Consider the following 22,604-nt stretch of genomic DNA (forward strand, 5'->3'; position numbering starts at 1 on the left):
GATAAAGTACTAAGGCTCTGTGTTTTGTGCTTTGCACGATGGGTTATTGAGTTTTGGTCGTTTTAACGACGTACAAGTGCTCAGTCAACTAGAGGACCTTTTTAAAGTAGCGTACGTGAGTTCCCTTCATGATCTTAATACACTGACTTATGTTAATAAAATTGAATGTCAACTAATAATAATAATAATTTAAACACAATGCCCACAGAAGTACACTTTTCACTCCAAGAGACAAAATTAATACTTGACGTTAGGACAAAGTTTAAGTTATGTAAAAAAAAAGGTACAAGTCTAAAAGCTTGTTATTAATTGCCTTAAAGAAGAAACATTACATCTTAATAAAAAGTATAGAGTGTTGATGCAAATTTTACTAGATTACATATAGATATTTTATTTTGATAAGGTTGACTGTTTTGCATACATATTATTTTATTTTAATAGCGTTTAATAGTACTCGATTTCAATTTAACATGAACAAATTTTGGTGTCAGGAAAGTGAAGTATACTGTAGTTTTTGTTATTCTTTTTCTTTTTCAGAGTAACCATGAGTTAAAAGTATTTATCTTTGGCGTAATAGTATATACTTTAACACATATTTATATTCATACAAAAAATTATAAGAAGATTTTAAAATTATACTTATAATAAATTCATGATAAAACAAAGTTTTTATTAGAAGATAATAATCTATACGTATTTGATTAGTTTTATTATCAATAATGTAATTATCATTGCTTGGTTGCAGGATGACACAATGGAACGTATATCGTCTTTCAACACTGATAAAAAACAGTTATCAGAGATCTATGATATTAGTTTATCGAGAGAAGAAGTTGATTCAGGAATTGAAATGGTAAATAAGATGGATGAAACAGTGGAAGTTAGACCTAAAGAGGAAGGACAATTATATCTTTCAACAAAATCAGAGAAAGAGATCGCTGTAGGTACCGTTCCTGAAAATTCTATGGATACTAGTTTTGTTTCTAAAAAAAATCTTGATAATTTACCGCAATGCAAACTCAATGTTCGATGCTCTAGTGATTTGGAACTTGAAACAAATGTAGATGGAAACAAGGAATCACAATTAAACAAAATGACGGGAAGTATTGTTTCTGGAAAAATATTAACAAACACAGATTATTTGAATGTTGACAGATCAGCAGCAGAAGTCTCAGCTACGAAGTCGAAAATCGAAGTACTACAGGCTTTAGTATGTCAATCAGAAAAAAATAAAATTATTACATTGGCAGAAAACTTCTGTAATGAAGAAAAAACATGTATGGATGTTACAACTAATGCAATGCAGGTTACTTGTAAGAAAAATGAATCTGTTGAAAAATATGCCATGGATAATAGGATCGAAAAAGCATTTAGTTATTTAGATAGTACAAAAAATTATACAGATTATTTCAGAGAAAATCCTTGCATTTATTCGAAAACCAATAAAACTTTAATAAGCAAAAAGATATTATTAGGAACTTCAAGGAAAGATTTAGATTCTGACTTTGAGTACGTTAAAAAAAAAAATAAAAGAAAAAAAAATTTAAGATTTATAAAAAACTCTTGCAAATCAGTGACGAGTTTGGAATATTTGAAAAAAAATGATGTAATATCAAGAGCCAATAGTGAATCTTTACCACAGAAAAAAGAATCAGAAAAAATCGAGAAAACTGAAAATTGTTTGAGAGAAAAAATTAGTGAGCATAAAGAAAAGACGAATTTGTCACTTAAAGAATCTCCTGGTTCTAGCACCAATAAAACCATTGATACAGCTCAATATTTTTGTGGAGTCAAAAACTTTGAGTCTGTTGAGGATTCAGATAATAGGCAATCACACACGTCACATATGCTTAGTAGTTTAACTTGTAAAAAATCTATATCACAGTTAGATGCAATGGAACTACCACCTGAAAATGGATTGACAGAACCTCTCCAAATTTTTTCTTCTATCCTACCTCTAAGTGAAAGAATTCGTAGAAAATGTGATTCGAATACGTTGACAAAATCTAAGTTAGAAATTGAGGCTTCTCTTAAATTGTCACTGGATTCAACATTTGAATCAAAGAATCACGTGACTCATGAAAAAAAAAAAATCTCGGAAGCCTTAAAAGAACTATTGGAGGCTAAACTAGACACTGAAGATGATCTTCCTAACAAGATTTCTTCGAATTCTGTAGATAGAATAACTACTAAAGAAAAATCGATTACTAGAAGTCAAATTCATTCAGAAGAAATAATTACAACTCAAGACTCTGAAGAGCCGAGCTGGATGGGACTACACACTACATTAAATCATAAAAATACTAAAAAAATGTCGATAAAAACAGTAAATGAAGAACCTTTAATAAAGCACGCCAGATTAAAGGATCCAAGAACAGTAGTGCCAAATAAATTAATCGCATTCTCTCTGCAGAAAAATGACTGTCCCTCTTCTATAAAGCGAAAGGTTAATATTTAAAAGATATTTATTCATTTAGTTTTTTAAAACAGAAGATATTTTTTAACGTTGCTTGTCTGTTTAAAAATATTTTTTATTAACGAAACTGTTATTGTAGTAGCGTTAATTAATCATCGTTTAATATAGAGATGTACGATATTTCTGAATACGTTTCTTTTTATTCTGTGGCATAGGTCAAATGGAAAACTTAGGAAAAATCATTATGTGATTAAGTATGCATATAAAATTGTAGAACACATCATTGCATACACGAATGGAAACTATAAACAGAATATTTATTCAAGTTACTATTTTTATTTATTTGACATAAAGTCATATGAAAGTCATGCTTTGCATCTATACTTGAAGACAAATACGTAATTCGTATAGTCTAGTATTGGCCAATTCTAATGTAGAAGTTTGAGATAATTTGTTTAATTACAACCTGTTACGATAATTTCAGGCATTTTCCCTTCTATTTATCTTTTCTTAGCATCTACATTATCATAAGTCAATAAACTCTTCCTTTTCATTTTTGACTTTTTCCATCACCACTTTCACTGAGATTATGTTGGTCGTCAAAAAGACCATACATACGAGGTCTGTTCTAAAGAAAAGGTGAATTTTTAATTTTCGCGGGCTGTGTACTTTTGATTATCAAATTTTTTTTGTTACGTTGGTACACTTATGTTGATCATATGTTGGCATTCTCAGCGATTTTGATAAGCAGTAAGGTTAGTCACATTTTTGGGTGTTCTTTAATTTTTGTATTTTAAAAAAATAAAGTTAAAGAAATAATGGTATTTCAGAGACATATAGTAAGTAAGGGGGAGCGAATATTCAGAGGGAGACGTATGATCAGTGACTTAAAAACCCTAAAAACGAGCGATGACTTGGGTACTAAATTGCGTATATTTTTCAACATTTATCATGGTAAAACATTTTATAAATAATTATTTTTTGGGGGGGAGGTGGAGGGGGAGCGGGGGGAGCTCACTTAAATATAATTTGATAAAAAATGATGTAAAAACAAGCAAATAACTACGTAAATTGAGGGGAAGCTGAAAAATAGCGTTTGTTGGCTAGTATGTCCAATACTCTCTCTCTGTTGCTAAAAAAGTTGAAAAGTAACTAGGCAAAAATCACTAGCCACAAGTGTCGGGACCCAACTCGGTACTAACATTTAATGACCGGGACCCAACTAAGTACCGACATTTAATAACTGGGACCCAACTCGGTACCGACATTTAACGACCAGGATCCAACTCGGTACCGACATTTAAATACCGGGACCCAACTAGGCACTTTTAATCAATTTGGGACCCAACTCGACATCGGCTGGTACCGTTATCCTCAGTGAACGTATATATTTCTTTCCAGTCTTCCGTTGTTGCTCCGTCTTCAATAAATAATTTAACCTGCTTCTTCGCAAAAATCTAGAAGTTCCCCCATCTCTCTCTTTTTACTTTTTTGTCAGCAAAATTTTCGCTCGATTCCTAACCACCTTCGCTATGAACCTGCCACTGTCCTATTCTCGCGTTGAAGTCTCTGATTGATTAAGACTAACTCTCCTTTATTAGAACAGTCATTTACTACATGCAGTAATTTCCTAAGAATGAGTTGTATTTTTGTGTTATTGTACACCCCAATATGCTCGCTTTTCTATTTTTTATTTTTAACCCTTTTACGGTTAACCCGTATTCCCATTTATTTACCTTATATTTGGTAATATGCTTTTTAATACCTATCAGAGCTCCTGCTTTAGCCCTCGTCCTTTTGTTCTCTGTAACTGCCACTTTCGAAACCCAGTTATAATGTTTATTTAGTTTATTTTCTCAACCACTTCAGTTGCACTTTTTCACCCATATTTCATGTCATTTCATAACATCAAATTTATTTAGGTGATTTTTAGCTTTAGTTTTTTTTATACCTGCTACATTCCATGAAAGGATTTTTCCACTTTATTTTCTCTTATTGAAAGTTACCTTCCTTATTTTGAAACCACCTATATTTCCTTTTTTTTGTTTTCCAAACCTTCCTTTACTTTGTCCCCCAACCATTTCTTATTATTTTTCATTTTAACATATCTCCTGCGCATCTTAAACCCTTTTTTTCTCCTTCTCTTCTCTTATTTGTATCCACCTTGATATTTCTTTTTTTGTAAAGTCGTCATCTAACCTTAAGTTAAGACCTGTAAGCTTTTCTTTGTTTCTCATAATATTTATCTCATTTTTTAGTGTTCTTAGTTCAACTACAAGTCTTCCCTCCCCCTGATTACCCTTGTTCTTACTGCTTGCAACTACATGCCTATCCTATGTAGTAGTGATTCATCAATTCTCTTATCGCGCCCCTCCTAACCATGCGTATCTTTCTCATAAAAATGCTATTTTTTCTCCTCTTTCTTTCACTTTTTTTATATTTTAGTTCCCATTAATTCATAGCTTACGGCTATCAAGGCTCATTCACACTGTTCACTCAACACACAATTGAGGGGGAGCGGGGGGAGCTCACTTAAATATAATTTGATAAAAAATGATGTAAAAACAAGCAAATAACTACGTAAATTTGTCAAGATTCGTAATTCTGTGTGTGTTTTAAACTATTTCTATTTGTTTTCTACGTATTTTCTAAATTTTGAACCTCAATAAGTTTTTCGAAACGAAGACTTGAAAATTCGTTTGAGAAATTTGTAAAGAAAGTCAAATTAAAAAAAAAAAAAAAAAAAAAAAAAAAAATGTATGGCCACGGTAACACAGTGACTTAAGCTGCGGTTCTTGTAGCTTGGAGGGCTTTATAATGCATGCTCACGAATTTGAGACTCGGCCCTTTCATTCTTGGCTCGCACCTCTGAGGATCGACTTTCTCATGTGCGTATTCCAACCGTTGTCCGATGGTTCGGAAGCCATGTAAAATAAGGTCCCCTTTGCCGTATAAGTGATTAATATCACAATTAAATTTGAGGCAGTTTTTTACTATGCCAATGACGATAGCATATGTATGCACAGGAAGTCAGCGTTGCAGAGCCTATTAGGCACAGTTTTCAGAAATGGCTGTAAAATATAAAGAAAAAAAGTCTTAGATTAAATAAGGATAGTAGAAAGTGTTTGAATGAGGAAAAAATGTATATGATTTGGCATGAAGAATCACTTGAGTAATCATCTGATTTCTGACAGAAGAAATGTCTAATTTTTAAAATTAACAAAAGTATATAAAATTCTTCCATCAAAGCTCTGCCCTTGGTCATCTTAACTCTTGATAAAAGCAGGTAAAAGCAGGAAGTTGTTAATAATTTTTTATAAGGTATCAAGAGGAAGTTACCAACTTATAGCACGTAGGATAAAAATTATTGAATTAATTGTTTAAATACTTAAAAATATTTCTGTTAAATAACTTTAACTTTCAAGTAAACTAAATTTTCATGCACAAAACTAATAAGATTTATTAGACAGCAAACGTATATTTCCGTAGCACCTGAATATACATTAAGATTTGTACAATTCACAATTATTTGAAAAAAAGAAAAATTAAATAATTTGTCAACATCATACTGCAACAATAAATCTTATACTACACTGAATAATAAAAATACTTATCACTGCCTTGACATCGAGTATTTTTATTTGTCAGAGATCCATTCACTTTACAGTCTATTTTTGAGTTATGGATGTGTCCTAACTTTACCGCCAATGTCACTTCTCATCTACCACTTTCTTCTTTGTGCATTTGGTATTATTCATAGATCGATGTAACTCCTTATAGCAAAGCTAAACTGCCAAACTACTTGAGATCTCTGCTAATCAAACGGTTTATCAACTTTTGTAAGATTTGGCAGCAAGTATCAATTTTAACACTCGTTCTTGACTAGAACCGGAACTCACCAATCTATGTATATACATACATACATGTATGTATTTTTCTCCCGACGTCATACAGTTCTTTTGGTGGGGCTGATCATCCCCCCCCCCCCGTCAAGTTCTTTTGACCACCGTCAATACCCTTCCGCAAAGTAAAAGAATATTATATTACACCACTCAGGTGGAAGGTGTGCCCTGTGGCACTTTCCGCCCTCCGAGTACTTCTGGGCCAAGTGTGGAAAGAGTAATTTCGCCCGCAGGGAGGAGATTTACTGTTCGCCCTTGGACCAAAAGTGCTCGAAGGGCGGGGAGTGTGCTCAAGAGCGGGGCCTATTTTTAATTTAAAAAAAATTATTATTAATATTATTATATGAATGCTGTTTTATTATTTTCAAGAGTACCCGTTCGTCTCTCACCCTATACGTATTGCAATAAAATTGTTCTCATACGAATATTCAATTTATAATCCATCAATTTTAAGAAATACAATTTATAAAGAAAAAATACTTAATAAACGTACAAATTTATGTAACAGTTTTTCAATACGTATAAAGAGACATCAAATTAAAATCTGTATTGTTCAGAAAAAATCAGGTGTGAGGGGTCTACGGACCCCCGGTTGGAACGAAGTTCCATTTGCTTTTTTGTAGACGTAGGCTTTATACAGTCACAATATATAGGATAAAATATCAAGTTCATGAAGTAAAAAAATTTTTGATAAAGAATATTAGTGATTTTAGTATACATTAAGTTCGATTACAGTAATAAATTTTGTTTTGTGATAGCATATGTCCTACAAGATCAGAAATAATTAAAACATTAACTGTGACCATATCAACACAACATCGTATCTATTCTTGTAAACCAACACTGCATTGTGGCGTAGCGGAGTCCATGCGCACCCCCTGCCGTTAAATAAATACTACTACCTGTAAACCAACAATTAAGTTTGTAATAACACTGTTAAGTGCCTCTTGAAAAAATAAATTAACAAAAACTAATAATTGTTCTGTAAATTCATGAATAGCTTCTCGTTACACAACGTTATATCTGTTTCCTCACAGTTACTTTCAATTCAACATGGCATTTTTTTTTCTACGCCGAACGAAAAATTTTTAATATAAAAAAATTTTTTTTTGCCCTTTGTTAGCGTTAGTGAGTTTCAACAATAAATAATGAATCTTCAACAGTATCTATTTTGTAGGAAACTTAATGACAAACAGATTCACGGTCACAAAATTACTCTACGAGCAATAGAAGCGAAGATAAAAGTAAAAAACTAATTGTAAAATTAGCCTCTCATCATATATTTTTAAACAAATAAATAAAGTTAACTTCTTATTAGGATAAAACTGTTTTCCCGTATCTCTGGGAAAATTTTGTAGGGAAATGATCAGTTTTTTCCTACTAAAAACATAAGAATAAATCGTAATTTTTTGTTTTTGGGCAATGTACTAAACAGACACTTTTACTGCCAGTGCAATCTGTGCAATGATGCAGGGTGCGGGGAGTGGGGAGAGATTAATACGTTATATGTTGAGTCAAGCCATACGTATATGCTTACATCGGTTGCTGTAAATATGTCTGTAGTGTCGACGGTACGTGGCGTGGGAAGGAGCTACGAGGCGAGTACAACCAAACAAGGCCGAGCAAAAGAGAGCCATCGAGTCCTTCGGTGCGCGTGAAAAAAAAAGGAGAGACAGAGCTTTGTGTAGCAATATGTACAGCTATATATACGGCTGTATTACAACAGCGGGGTCGAAAAAAAGTCTTGTTACACTTTTTTCGGTCCAGCCCCCATTCGCCCAAAACTCAGAACGCGAGAAAAAAAACTTCGTTTCAAAACATGAAAAATTTTTTACAAAATATTGATTTTACGTCATTTATAACTCATGAGTAAATTTTTATAAATTTCTGAACTATCTAAATAATTAGGAAATATTAATGTTTCATGCCATGTAGTAATATTTAACAATGTTACATTTGAAAAAAGTGCTCTTAACGAAACTGGATCATCACAAAATATTATTTTTTATTTTTATCACAATTTTTATAAAAAGTAGCTTTTTATTTTTTCATCTTGACATTGCAACATAAATAAAAAAAAGGATTTTTCAAGTATAAACCTGTGCAGTCGAAACATTAACGTTAAGACTTATTGATTGTCATAGCAAATGCTGTAACTAAAGGAAACTGATTTTTTACAGAATAATTAGTAATGAAGATATATTTTGGAATTTAATGTTATTTTTTGTATAAAAACTCTATATACTGATTTTATCTCCAGTTATTATTTCTGCTACTATATTATACTCTAATAACTTGGTGAGCTAAATTAGGCAAACTGATAATGTCTCCAGCCAAATTTCCGGAGACGTGTCTAGCCAGAGCACAACCTACTCCAACACTTGAGAGTAATATTGCCGTTGCACCATCCGGCCTGGTGCCGTCAGATAATTTTTACTGCTAATGTAAGCCAGTGAAGACAGCCCTGAGCAGCACGGGCAGCCACATCGGCTTCCTTTTCAGTGGTCGTCCCAAAAGCATACCCACAGAAAAAATATTCGCTGGGCCCACTTTTCCGACTAATGATGAGCGGTTGGTTTTCCGGGGCACGACCCGAAGACGAGATATCCTTTGGTCAGCCGCGTACCTCCCTTCATCATGGTCTCCGTACACAGAGACTTCAAGGGTAAGAGTCAAGCTACCTACAGACAGTTCTTCATCATCAAGAATAATAATAAGTAATAGCTGGAAGTTTCACCACTGGCCTTTTTCAGGGCCATTATAAGTGTTAACGTTCCCTACTTCACCATCAATCTCATCGATTCTTTTAAGGGACACTTAAGATTTAACTATTTCGCCAACTAATACATTTTTACTACCATTTCTGGGTGTTATCAGTTCTACGGTGTTCCATTTAGTTAGTCGCGGGTGAAGCTTGGGCTGCTAGTTGTCAAATATAGCAAAGAATTAACCCAACAAAAAAATTGCATGTTTTCTTTTATTCTATGGTGGCATTAAAAAACCGTAGAACAAGCCATTCTTCGAAAATCGTGGGGGAGGGGGAGTGTAGACATACCTACTAAAATAAGTATACCATAGAAAAATTTTAACGTATCTGTATGCGTGCATCAATGTAGGCGCTTTGGCGGGGAAAAGTGGGGTCAAGTAAACTATATAGACTCTATGACAAATATCTATACAATACAATCTAAATTTTTTGGGAAGGTGTGAGGTGGGCAAATTATCCTATCTGTACGCTTCTATAACAAACACATGTTCACGAAAAAAGTCTTAAATTTTTGTGGGAGGCTTTAGGAGGCCGTTAAAGAGATACCTGTAATGCGGTGTGGTGTAGGGGAGAAGTGTGGAAGGGTCTTACACATTTGTCGTTACGTGAATATCATGGAGAAATGTAGAGAAGATGTATTAATTTGTGAAGGGGGTCTTAAAGGGACGATGAGGGATGTGGAGGCGTCAGAAAACAGGATAATTATAAAGTTTCCTGAAAATATTCTACTTTTCTGTGGGGCATAGTAGGGGTTAGGGGGCCAGTAAATACTTAAGGGTGGACCGTAGGGGTGGTGGGAGGCGTAAGGGGCTTACACACTTTATTTTTAGTTAAATTTACAAGGAAATATAGAGAATTTTTCCTCGTTTTGTAGGGAGGCTGAAGGTGTACAACAGGGGTGTGAGGGGATGTGTGGACAGACCCACCAAAACAAATATATAGTATAGGAAGATATGTACATATATTTGTGTGTATAATAGTTGTATGGACAAAAGTAAGTCTCGACTCCCCCTACTACTTCTCAGCCTCTCCTAAATTCACATGGTTATTTGCTTGTTTTTACGTAATTGTTGATACAGTTGTATTCGAGTAATCTTTCCCTTTTTTTCTGCTTTTTCTCCACTTTCCCCATTTGTGTAAACTCTTCCTGATGCATCACTATTTTGTATATACATATACATATAATAAAGAGGGATCAGACATAAGTCCATCCCACACACAAGCATTTTCCTTTCTATACATATATTTTTCTTTTTATTAATTTTGTTTCCACCTGTTCACCACTTCATTTGGTTTTTCCAGACACCCTTTACCACTGTAGTGTGGAGGGTGTTGATTCTAAGTTCCGAGCACCCAGTATGCTGTATCCAACTATGCCGTAACCCTTAGCCCCCTTTTTCTCATTCAACCCCTTTTATTACCCCTTTTTTCTGCCCTTAGTCCCCACAATTTTTCCCCGAAATCCGCACCCATTCAAGACACCCACAAAGCCTATCTCCAAGTCGCCCTGTGGTAGCGTCCCTCCCTCTTTTCACCCCTATGACCCCTTACTTCTCCAACTAGTCCCGCACCTTCCAAGGGCGTCCTTGAGGTGTGGCCTCCGCGTCGCCCTGTGGCATCGCTTAGAACCAACCGCAAGGCTTGGGAACGAATATTCGATAACAACTCTTAAAAAAACTTTTCCAAGAATTGCACCAACCTGGATTCGAACTCGCGCCCCACTTGAGTAGCCGTATCTCCGCCGACCAAAACTTGCGCCTTAGCCAGCTGAGCCACGACCGCTCTCCATTACTTTTTTACAAATAAGTCATAGAAAAACATTCTTTGGTACCACATTATCTACAATAGAATGGTATCACATGCCAGTAAATGTAGTTTCAAGACGTTCATCGGACATATGTTTTTGATAAATGTTATTTGAACATCTAACTTCTATTCTTTGTAGTATGAAAAATACCTACTAACAATATCAGATCGTTCAAATGGACTGTTTTTTGAAGTGTTTTATTCTTAAAAATCTTTATTTAACATGTTATCTTATTGGAAAAAGTTTCATTTATGAGGAAATGATAAGTAGGAATTTTTCAATTTTTGTTGTTGACAGGTTACTACGAGATAAACTAATTGAATTTTCAAATGGATCCACAAGTTATTATTTTATGAAATAAAAAAGAAGAGGTTCAGGCCAGCAGTGTTTTTTTTAGTTATTTCTTTTTATTATCAGTAATGGAAAACAGGCTGCGTGTAGCTCTCTTATCCTTGGAGTCTCTGCGTACGGAGACCATGCTGAAGTACGGCGGTTGCTGCTGGCCAAAGAATATCTCGTCTGTAGGTCGTTTCCTAAATAACCAACCGTTCACCGTTGTTCAGGAAAATGGGCCTGAAGAATACTATATTTTAATAATACAATAATACAATAAAATAATTGAAACAGTTTTTACGTATGACATGCCTGTACAAAAAAGATCATGGTCAAATCACGGAGAAGCTTTAAAGATGGTTTCGAAGCCTGGATTGACGCGGAAGAATGTGATGCTAAGTGTGTGGTGAGCCTGGGAAGAATTGTTTATTATGAGCTGCTCGAGCCTGGTCAAGTTATTAATTTGACTCTCTACTATCAACAAATAATGTGATTGCAGCAGGTGATGAAAAAAAGGGCCAGAATTGATCAATCGAAACGGCGATGTATTCCATTACGATGACGCATATTTTTAGTGACTTAGCAAAAATTGAGAGAGCTTGGCTGGAAAATTTTAATGCATCCACCGTATAGCCTGGACCTTGCCTGTCTGATTAACGTCTGTTTCGGTCTCTGCAGAACTCTCTTAGTGGTGTAAAGTTGGCTTCAAAACAGGCTTGCAAAAGTGACTTCTTTCCGTTTTTTGCCTAGAAATCTTATAAGGTATTCTTCATAAGACCATTATCTTTCCTTTCCTCTGACAACTCTTATCTTAGTTATTTAGGACCTTAAGACTTTTGGTTGATATCAAAGTTAAGTTCATTTACAATTAAGTTTACAACAAGAATAAATTGAATGAATATCAAATGAAAATTAAAGTCACTTGTGTACCATATCTTAGTCTTCATTGGCGGTAAACATGAATTAACTGTAGAAAACGTTTGATTTTTAAATAAAAATGAATTATACATAATGAATAGTGATCAATTCAAAAATAATTACAGTTTTCTACAATGATAATTAGATCATTTTAGTTATCAAACTAGTTGACGAAATTTATTAAGTAAATAACTATTTTACTAGAAAAAGAGATATTACTAAATTTTACTATTTCAAAAAATTAATCAAGCCTAAATTTTGTAACATTATTAAGAGCTGTAAGAGGAAAAAAGTGATGAGATAAGTGATGATAAAAACACAACTTTATTTTCAACTGTTTTCACTACGTGCGATGAGTAAAAAATGCAATCATAATATTTAGTAACTGACGTATTGTTTGATTTAACAGCTTTTTAAAACCTAAATCACGTAATACAGCTATAGTGTCAACATAATAAATTCGACAAAATAGGAAACATTAACTCTTTCTAGAGTGCCGCTGACTTAAAGATCTTGGTAATTTATAGCTAAACATTAATAATTAATGTGTTCAGTAGTGGTGAATGAGGGAATTGTTTCATGGAAATACGAGTTACTTGTTCATTAGTTTTAGGGTTTGCATACGTAATAAATAATTAAATAAAATTAAAAAAAATTATTTCACATCGAAAATCCTAACTTTATTATTTATGTAAATATAATAAATAAGCTATAATTGTTCCTTTAATTCACAAATTAATTTAGCATTCATTTAGTGTCGTGTATGATTATATGTGAGCAGCTTCATAAATTTAGTGGCAAATACACTATTTACAAACTATTAACTAATAAAATATACTGTAGCCACCTTGTACAGCCTTAATATTAATCCAGCTGTTCTTTACATAAATTGTATTTTATTTAATTCACTCATTTTGAATAATATATATATATATATATATATATATACATATTTATTTATTGATCAGCCTATTGGCCCAGAAAAAGGACTTGGTTCACAAAAGAAAATAAATAACTTATCCGATCCCACACATTCCATCCACATCTTACAATTGAATACTCACATGTCCCAGATAAAATCATACAAACATACCTCACAAACCCAGCTCTGTGGCTAATTTTCTCGCAATCCTCGCTAACAAAATCATACCGTCCGCTCTCCTTTTTTACATTTCTTCTCATACCTTATGAACAGTTTAATTACCTCATTTATTCCGAGCTCGCTAGTAACATATTTATTGATTATTCTTTTTATTTCCGCTCTGTTTTCATACCAATTCATACACACCTCACACCTATTTATAATATGATACAATGTACCTGAGTCTCTTTTGCATAGCATACATAACCTGTCTTCCGCTTTTAACCAATATTAATTCCTCGCATCAAAATTACCACACCTTATCTTCGCAATTATACTAATCTCACTTTCTTTTCTACATCTAGTCAGGTACTTCGGTACTTCTTTGGGTATGATACTCGCGTATCTAGTATTATATCTAGATTCCCTAATTTTACTATTCAATACCTGCCTTTCTATATCTTTCATCCTTTGACTGATTTCCGCAATAATATCCCGATCAAAGTTAATTCCTTGGTTAACAATCATTGTGCTTAGACCTACGTAGTTACAAAATTTTTTTCTTTCCGCACTATATAAATCACACTCATTCCATTCCTCTTTCTCACTTCTACACACCTTCAATAACCTATTTTCCTCTAGACTTTGTATTTTCCGTTCAAATTTTAACGCTCTCACCCGCCACGCATCACATAGTTTATCTATGCCGGTTTCCCTATAGACTATGTATCTCGGTGTACAAAAATCCAGCCTCAATACCCATCTAAAATAATCCAGCTGTATTTTCTCCAATTCCTTTTTTTTCTCAAAACCCCAGATCTCCGCCCCATATGACATAACACTTCTAACCAGATAATTAAACAACATCTTCCTTCTCCTGAAATCATTTTTACACCTTCTTTCCCCCAGCCCCCACACTCTTTTGGCCGCAATAATCCCCTTTTTTTTGAGCTCCTCTATATGATCTTTAAAATTCGCTTCCCTATTAAAGATAAAACCTAAATATTTAACGGATTTAACCTCCTCCATCTCCTCTCCCTTGTACAGCCATTTTTCTTTCCCACTGTTCCTGCCTTTATTAAACACTAGAATTTTTGTCTTTACTACGCTTAGAATCAGATCTCTGCCTTCCAAAAGCCTCTTTAATACCCCCAACATATCTAACATTGCCTCCCTGTTTAATGCTAGTAGGACTAGATCGTCCTTATAAGCTAACGACCATACCCTTATTCCTCCAATAACTAACCTACCTACATTCCTATTTTTATATTCTTTTTCTAAAGCAGCTATAAAAATGCAAAACAGGATCGGGCTCAGCACGCACCTCTGCCTCACACCTTTCGAACTCCAAAATTTGTCGGAGTACGTATTGTTCACTTTTACCGTAACCATCGTTTCTTCATATAGTTTTTTCACTCATTCAATTAAACCTTTGCTTATGCCTTCCTCCTTCATCACCTCCCATAGCCTCTCTCTATTAACCGTATCAAAAGCCGCAGTTAGATCCACGAAGCTTGCAAAAACTTTTTCTTTCTTAGACCTTGCCGTTTGAACCACATGATTCAGGGTATAAATGTTATCCATAGTAGACCTCCCCTTACGAAATCCGGCCTGCCCTTCCGGGAGAATTCCTTTCGCCTCCACCTCCCTCACCAGTTTACTCCTCAGTACTTCTGTGTACACCTTATACGAGGTTGGCAGCAAGGAGATCCCCCTATAATTTTTTTCCTCGTTGACGTCACCTTTCTTGTAAAGCGGGACCACTACCGCCAACTTCCAATCTTCGGGCAAACCTTCTCCCGCCCATATCTTCTTTAACATAAACATCAATCTTTTGGATAATTTTGGTCCACCGTGTTTCCAGACTTCATTCGAAATATCATCGCAACCAGCTGCCTTCCTTTTTTTTAACGAATTAATGGCCATTATTACCTCCTCCTCCATTAGACTTTCAGTATCCTCTGCCTCCAATTTCCTTCTTGCTCCCACCATTCTCTCACAGCTTCCCTCAATGAAAACTCTAAAATATTCCTTCCATGCATCCATTGAAATGTCATTCTCAACAAAATTTTTTTTTTTACTAGCGCCTAAGAACTTCCACACATCTTTTTCGTGCTTGATGCTCCTAAGCTGTGCTGCTTCCATCTCCTTAAGGTTAGCTGCCTTATCTTCACACATCTTCCTCCATTCCCTTCTCTCTTTCAAATATACTACTTTTCCTACCAGATTTTGTCTCCATTTATAATACGCCTTCTTCACTTTTCTTTTCCTCTTCCTACATGCACTATCCCACCACTTACTTTCGCCTAACTTCCATACCTTGTACTTGATCTCCTTTTTTATAACAGATCTGTCTACTATACTCTTGATTCCATCCCAAATTTACTGTACGGAATCCTTTTCCGTTACTATGCATTCTTCGCACAAATCTTTTGCCGCCTGCTGGAATTTCGCTGTATCTTCTTCCGACCATGAACAAAACTTTTTTTTCATTTGCGCTCCGTACTCCCGCTCCGCTCTACTTTCAGCATCGTGTACTTCGAGGCAGAGGGGCAAGTGATCTGCATCCACCCTTCCCTTTATATCAAATTTATTAACCAGGTCCAAAGCAAAACAATTAACTAGCACGTAATCAATTACTGTACTTTCTCTCGGCCCTATGTATGTAAACTCACCTTCCTCATCCCCCTCATGCCACCCGTATAAAATAGAAAAACCCTTTATTTTCCACTACCTCTATCAAATGCCTACCTTCATTTCCAATCCCTGCATCTTTGCTTTTCCTTCCTTTAAGTTCACCCGACTCCCCCTCCACAAAACTACCTAGCCCTCCCGTTCTGATATTAAAATCCCCCCCCCAATAATTACCTTCTCCCCCTCAACAAATTCATAAGCCTCTAAAAATTCCACCACCTCCTTTAGATTACCGGAATTGTACACCGACCATACATTTACAACCTTATTATTATTTATAAAACTACTTATCACAATATTTTTTTCAACTGTTACATTCAAACCATTCACATTTTTTAACCAATTTTTTCTAATACCTAACAAAAATCCGCCTTTCGCTCTACCCTTTTCATTTTCTCTTACCGCATGTATAGATTTCCAAATAAAGTTTTTTGACAGTTTTCTTTCTAAATTTAACCAACTTTTATTTTCTAACCATGTTTCGCATAAGCTTACAAAATCATATTTTTCAACGAAGTTCCAAAAATCTCTATCTTTATTTAAAATTCCCGCGCAGTTCCAAAAAATGAAATTTCTAGAGCTTTTACAATTATTATAACCTATTACGTTCTTACATGCATTACCTTTCCTCTTTCGCACAGCGTCCAACACACTTTTTCCGGGCCCTACCGAAAAATCTCTTCCATACTCTCGGTAAACTCCGGTTGCATCAAGTTACTTTTCTTCTTCTGCTGTCGCACTGCACCATCTTCCCCTTGCACATTCCCCCTTGTCTTCTGCTCACCGCTTTTATCGCCGTTGCCGTTACTCGCACGCTCTATTCTCACGCATACTTTCTCTGCTGCTTCTTCACCTAACCACTTAAACCATTTGTCATTTAGCCAAAAACCACCCATGCTACTTTTTATTTGATAACCTACCTCCTTTTTACTCTTTACCCACTTCCCCAGCAACTCCTGCCTCTTTCTCTCTTCATAGCTTAAATCATTCTCTATGTAAAATTTCGAGCCCCTTAGCTTATGCTTATTTTGCCAAACTAGATCCCTATCCTCCTTCTTGCTAAACCTTACTACGAACACACTTCCACTCTTTCTCACATGCTCTACATTCACATCGACATACAATTTTTCTTTTAAAAATACATTCATCCCAACTCGCCACTCACCGTGCAGAGACAAGCCTCTAAAGACTAAGTTTGCTTGTCTCGACATCTCATTCTGCCATTTGACTAATCTTTTCATCGCGCTTCCTTTAAAATCTGAGAAACAGCTCCTACCGGCCAGCGATTTCCCATCGTTAGATATTGACCCTCACGATTGTCCTGAAGCAACACTACTACTCGTTTTACTGCCTTCCCTCTCCTCCGCCCTCAATGCCTCCTCGATGCTACCTGCTTTATCGACCATTTTCTCAAAATTATCCATCGTAGCTTTGACTTTAGCCCTGAAATCCTGCCACCCATTCTCCAATTTCTCGATTCTTTCAGACAAATCAACTTCTATCGCCTTAATTTCAACTTTGTTTTTTTCACACACTACATTTTCCTGCCTTATCTTTTTCAGCTCTACCTCCATTCTTTCTATCATACTATCTCTCACTTTGTTAAACGCCTCCCGTTCTTTATTCAAACATTATTTTAATTCACACACCTCCTCCCTCAACAATTCACAGCCCCCGCATTCCAACACTTTCTCTCTCTTGTCGAATTTCACCGTTCTCGCAAAGCTATCCGTTATAGCTGGCTGCCTGTTCGTAGTCACGCTTGCTTTGTTTCGCCTCGTTTCCCCTATACCTTTCACAACCGCCTTCCCCTCGTACACACCTCCACCGCCACACTTCTCTCTTTCGCACTGTCCTCGCTTTTCTCACCCTTCTTCTTAATGTCCATCGTCTTCTTATCAACTTTCTTACCGCTCTTCCCTGACATATTGTCTTCCGTACAGAAGAAAATCCTTTCCTATACTTCGTCTAAAACGCACACAAGCAGGCCGCGTCTTGCCGCGCCGCACGCCCTAACCTATAAAACACACACCTTCACCTTTTCGCTTAAAAATAACCGAGACGCACGGTTTCCACAAAAACTACCTGCATGATCCGATCTATTCTTATAACTCACTCAAAATCACACAGTTAACAATAATAAAGAATGCTTAAAACACACGATACAGATCGATTGCCACAGAGCTTCTCTCGGACGCAACCACTCACTCGCGCGGCCATTAACCAAGTCCATTTTTAATAAATATATAAGAACGAGGTTTTCCCAAGTAGTTATAAGATCTGTATGAAAATACCTTTGAATAAAACTGAGATATTAGGTAAATTTGATGTGTTAAATTAAAAATTTCTTAAATATTTCTGAAGTCTTTATACAGTGGTAGCAAAAAGTATTCTTCTTAGTTAAATTTCAGCCTTAAAAAGTTCTGAATTTAAAATCTTATTTCTAAATTTTGATTTTAGATTTTCGTGAGGCCAAAGATTTATTTTAAAGAATACCATTTATTGCTACCGTATAAAGGCTTCAAAAATTATTTTAGAGTTTTAACTCAACTCATCAAACTAACCGTACCTTTTAGTTTTGTTAAAAGACATTTTATAGGGTTGTTGAGGTTTTTTATTGGGTCATTATTATCGTCATTATTGTTGTCATAATCATTTATTAGCTACTACGGCTGTTATGATGAATAATCTGTAAATGTAAGGTAAACTATCAAACCTCATTATAGGAACGTTTGACTGAAATAAATCAATTAAAAATACTTGATATAACCAGTTATTAATTGCATTTATTAATATTTCTCACCTGTGCTTAGGATTTTAGTTACTTCAGGTTGCATTTATTTATTGAGCTATATACTTACTAATTATGATTGTTGATTGCTGTCTTTATTTGAGTTACATGTTTTGCGAACACTACTATGCAACATGTAAACAAAGACTTTTTTCAATATTAAATGTTTATCTGTTGAATGTTATCTTTTATAAGACTCTCTGTTTATTTCTTATATTTCACTGTATTCACTTTGAATATGTTTTTTTTTTCTTAATACAAATAGATACATCTAGGTATGCGCTGCTCTTCGAAATAGTTTTGTATCAGTCTGTCTAGAGTGCGTGCAGCTTAAGCAACTTACTGTACACATTTTCCGTAATATGTAAGGAGACTTCACGCTGGACGCCTTTTCTATTGAGCCTTGCTTTAACATTTGTGCAATATTCTGTAAATAAATAGTTTGTCACGTTCTTTTCTATATCAAAGTTCGTCCCTTTTTTTTTTTTTACTACTGTTTTGTATGATTTTAGATGCACGAATAGAAATTACTCACTGACCGTATTAAAGTCAGTGTTTCCAGCTATTGCAGTTAAATTACAAAACCCCTGCAATACAGTCTACTACAGTCATTATCAAACAACTTGTACCACTATCAATGCAAAGTATAAAGACGAACAAAAAGGTGGATATAATGAAATCTCTTTCCCTTTCTCTGTCGTGGACAAAGAAAATTATCTAAAAGCTAGAAGGGAGAATTTGGAAGTGGGCAATCTAGTGCACCTTTTGCCGATTAGGTCACAAGCTGTGGTCTTTCTTTTAAGATTTTTCCTCGTTAATTTTTTCTGCGTCCCTCGAGTCAGAGAGTCATTGATGGTCCGCGTTTTTGCGATACAAAGGGTTTCAAGCAGCGGAAAAGTGTCAGCTTTTATTTTTATCTCAAACGGATATCTTAGTGAGTAGAAGCCGTTTCTACCACCTTACAGTCTCCACAAGCTATCCACACATCCAGTAAAGGTTATGGCTAATTATAAGCAAAAACTTGTATTCTCTTGACTAAGATATAGAGTTCCTACGAGTACGTGGACACTAAGGACTGGGCTCATTAATTCGCTTGCTAATTCATGTGTACTGAATTTGAATTTATGAATAAAAGCAATTTTCTTATATTTTAATATTCTAAATTTTTTCTTTCCGAAGTACAAACCTCTCTTATGCTCTCGATAGTTAAAATAACAGTCGAAGTAGTGAAAATCAATGATTACGTAGACGGAAACTCTTGGGCATACACTGCCGCTCGGGACGGCACTGGTAGCCTCTAGACGCATTGTGAGTTTGGAAATTTTTTTTACTGTTTTCTCCACATAAAGGTTAGAGTGTGCATCACTGCTCAAGCCATAAGTTATAGATTCTAGGCCACTTCGAAACATTTACAAGACTTGCCCCATCCCCTTAAAGGTAGCTGTATACCTTTGCTCAGAACAGAGCAACTAAATACGTTAGAATACGAGGGCAGACCTCACCACAAGACCCCCCCCCAATTTTCCTGGCCCTACAATTCATCTGCGTAACCTGCATAAATTCCTGCTTATTGAGCGCAAGCTTAAACCAAATAAATACATTTCGCTAAAGTAACACAATTACTAAAAAATATTAAATTATTTTATTACTCTATTTCTAATTTTATTAACGACAAAGCTAACTTTTTATTAATACAATGTACGTTATTTTCTTATTTTAAAACTTTTAAAGTTTTTTCATACAGATGAGCATTATGAAGTATCGTTAATTATGGAAATCTTACACTCATGTTAGATCACTGAAAGTATCTACCTAAAATTGTCTTCTAAAATGAATAATTTACCGACACATGGCAAGTCAATATTACTTCGGTTAATAAGTATTTTTTTGATAATTTTCAAAGCTATTTTAGGGATCATTAGAGGCTTCACCCCAAATAACTACATCTAGTTCGCATAATTTTTTTTCCAGTTTCATATTCTAAAAAAAAAATTTATTATTAAGAATGTCTAATAAAAACTTAAATATTCTTTGACCTCTTGATCAAGTCATAAAATTGATGCTATTCCAACTCTAGCCATAGAAATAACTTTTTTTTAATTAAAAAAAAACTATAAACTAATGTGTTATATAAAAATGCTTTTCTAGAACTAACTGGACCATCAATAACATATAATTTTGTTTTACTTTCAATTATTTTACTAAAAATGTTTTATTCATTACTATTAGGTTCATTTAAAAGAACTTAAAAATATATTTTTAAATTTATAATTGCCTCGTCGTCTTTCTTATCATTAAAAATTACGCATAGAATTGGTTCTGATAGTCCATTAACTTTGCAAGATTTTTTGAAGTTATACTTCTATAGGCGCATTCTGCCCTACGGAGTAAATCAACGATTTCAGATTGGAGACCTTGAGAAAAAGTGTAACGCAAGTGGATTTTGCTTTGATTCTCCCCCTTCGCCCTGCCCCTCTTGACGCACTTCCAGTCCCCAGTACTACACCGCACAACGTCATAGCATTACACCACACAACATTATCCCACTACACTAGACCACACTTTTAATTTTTCTTATTTTTTCTTTTAACCAATTTCTATGAGAAAAAAAAAAAAAAAGAAAAAAACTAGTTTATAAAAAGATTCAAACCCCTGTCCTCTTGCTCACTGTGCAAGCTCCTTACCCACTCTGCTATGAGCAGGCCCGACAATTGGAAAACTGATTACTTGACTTTATCTTACAATTTGTAACGTATTTCTCATATGAACTTTTATTTACTTTTGTTTACTTTCGGTTCAATTATACTTTAAATGAATAAATAATTAATTTAATAAAATATATATTTTGGTACTCGTTTTTTTCAAAAATTTGCAAATCAGTATATATTAGCAGAGCAGCTTTCATATGTATTAATAAACATTTATTCACTTATCATTAATTTGTTTCTTTTAGAATAAGTAAATAATTATTTATACAATTTTTCACATTTTTTCATAATTTTCATAATTAAAAAAAAAAAAAGAATTTCGGTACTGTATGAATACAATAATAGACTTTTTTTATAGATCAATAAAAAAAAATGTAGATCCATTTAAAAATGAAACAGGTTTATCTAAAAGTAATTTTTTCTACAAAAAAAATTGGAGGGCTTATACGAATCTTATAAATGTAATTTTAAGTGATTTTTCCATAAGGTTACATGTTAAATTGCAAATTTGATTAAATTGAACCTGTGAAATTGAAAAATCCTATGTATGATAAACTTCCTAAAGGGACATTGTTTATGTTGTATTGTGCCATAATATATTGTTTATAATGTTTCAGTTCATAAATATTAGGATTTTATTGAAACCACATCCAACCAACGTAGGTATACTCATTCCAACGATAATTGCACTTCCTTTTTACACAATATCGTTTCATGGAATGTATATTTATAATTATAATTATATTATCTGCCATATAATTTTATAGAAGTATAACTTCTTACTTGGCTACCCAAGCACCCACTGTCCACACCTTATTAAATTTAAAAATTAAATTTAATAATTTTGTAAGGTTATTATTTCATTTGATTTAAACCTAGCTTTTAACAGTAGAAGCCATTTTTTATTGTGTTTTGAATTTGATTTTTTACCGTCATTACTTTCTTTTTTCTTCAAAAATTTATAACCAAATAGTTGTTTTTGTAATTTTTTATTCATTATTAATAATTTAAAAAATTTAAATGTAAAAAAATTAATGTTAATAAAGGGATGAAAATCCAGACAAAAAAAATTCAGAAATAGCTTAAAAACACTAAAAGACGTAATAATCCTAGGGTTGACGTGCAAAGTTTGCTGGGTGTCAAAACTGTCAATGTGTGTGTGTGTGAGTGTGTGTGTGGGTAGTGGA

At 34.3% G+C, this 22,604-nt stretch overlaps 1 protein-coding gene across 7 annotated transcripts in view; it reads left to right on the forward strand.

Moving 5' to 3' along the window:
* upSET (SET domain-containing protein upSET) overlaps window positions 1-22,604 on the forward strand; it is a 485,572-nt gene that overhangs the window by 360,010 nt on the left and 102,958 nt on the right. For all 7 annotated transcript variants that reach the window (XM_089595068.1, XM_089595072.1, XM_089595071.1 and 4 more), the window contains one exon: window positions 746-2,446. In XM_089595068.1, the coding sequence (XP_089451194.1) occupies window positions 746-2,446 (1,701 nt within the window). The remainder of the gene's footprint in view (window positions 1-745; window positions 2,447-22,604) is intronic.

This window comes from Copidosoma floridanum, unplaced genomic scaffold (genome assembly GCF_036245765.1).
Source record: "Copidosoma floridanum isolate Cflo_tuat_1 unplaced genomic scaffold, Cflo_Japanese_pri ptg000024l, whole genome shotgun sequence".
In the NCBI taxonomy this organism is placed as follows: domain Eukaryota; kingdom Metazoa; phylum Arthropoda; class Insecta; order Hymenoptera; family Encyrtidae; genus Copidosoma; species Copidosoma floridanum.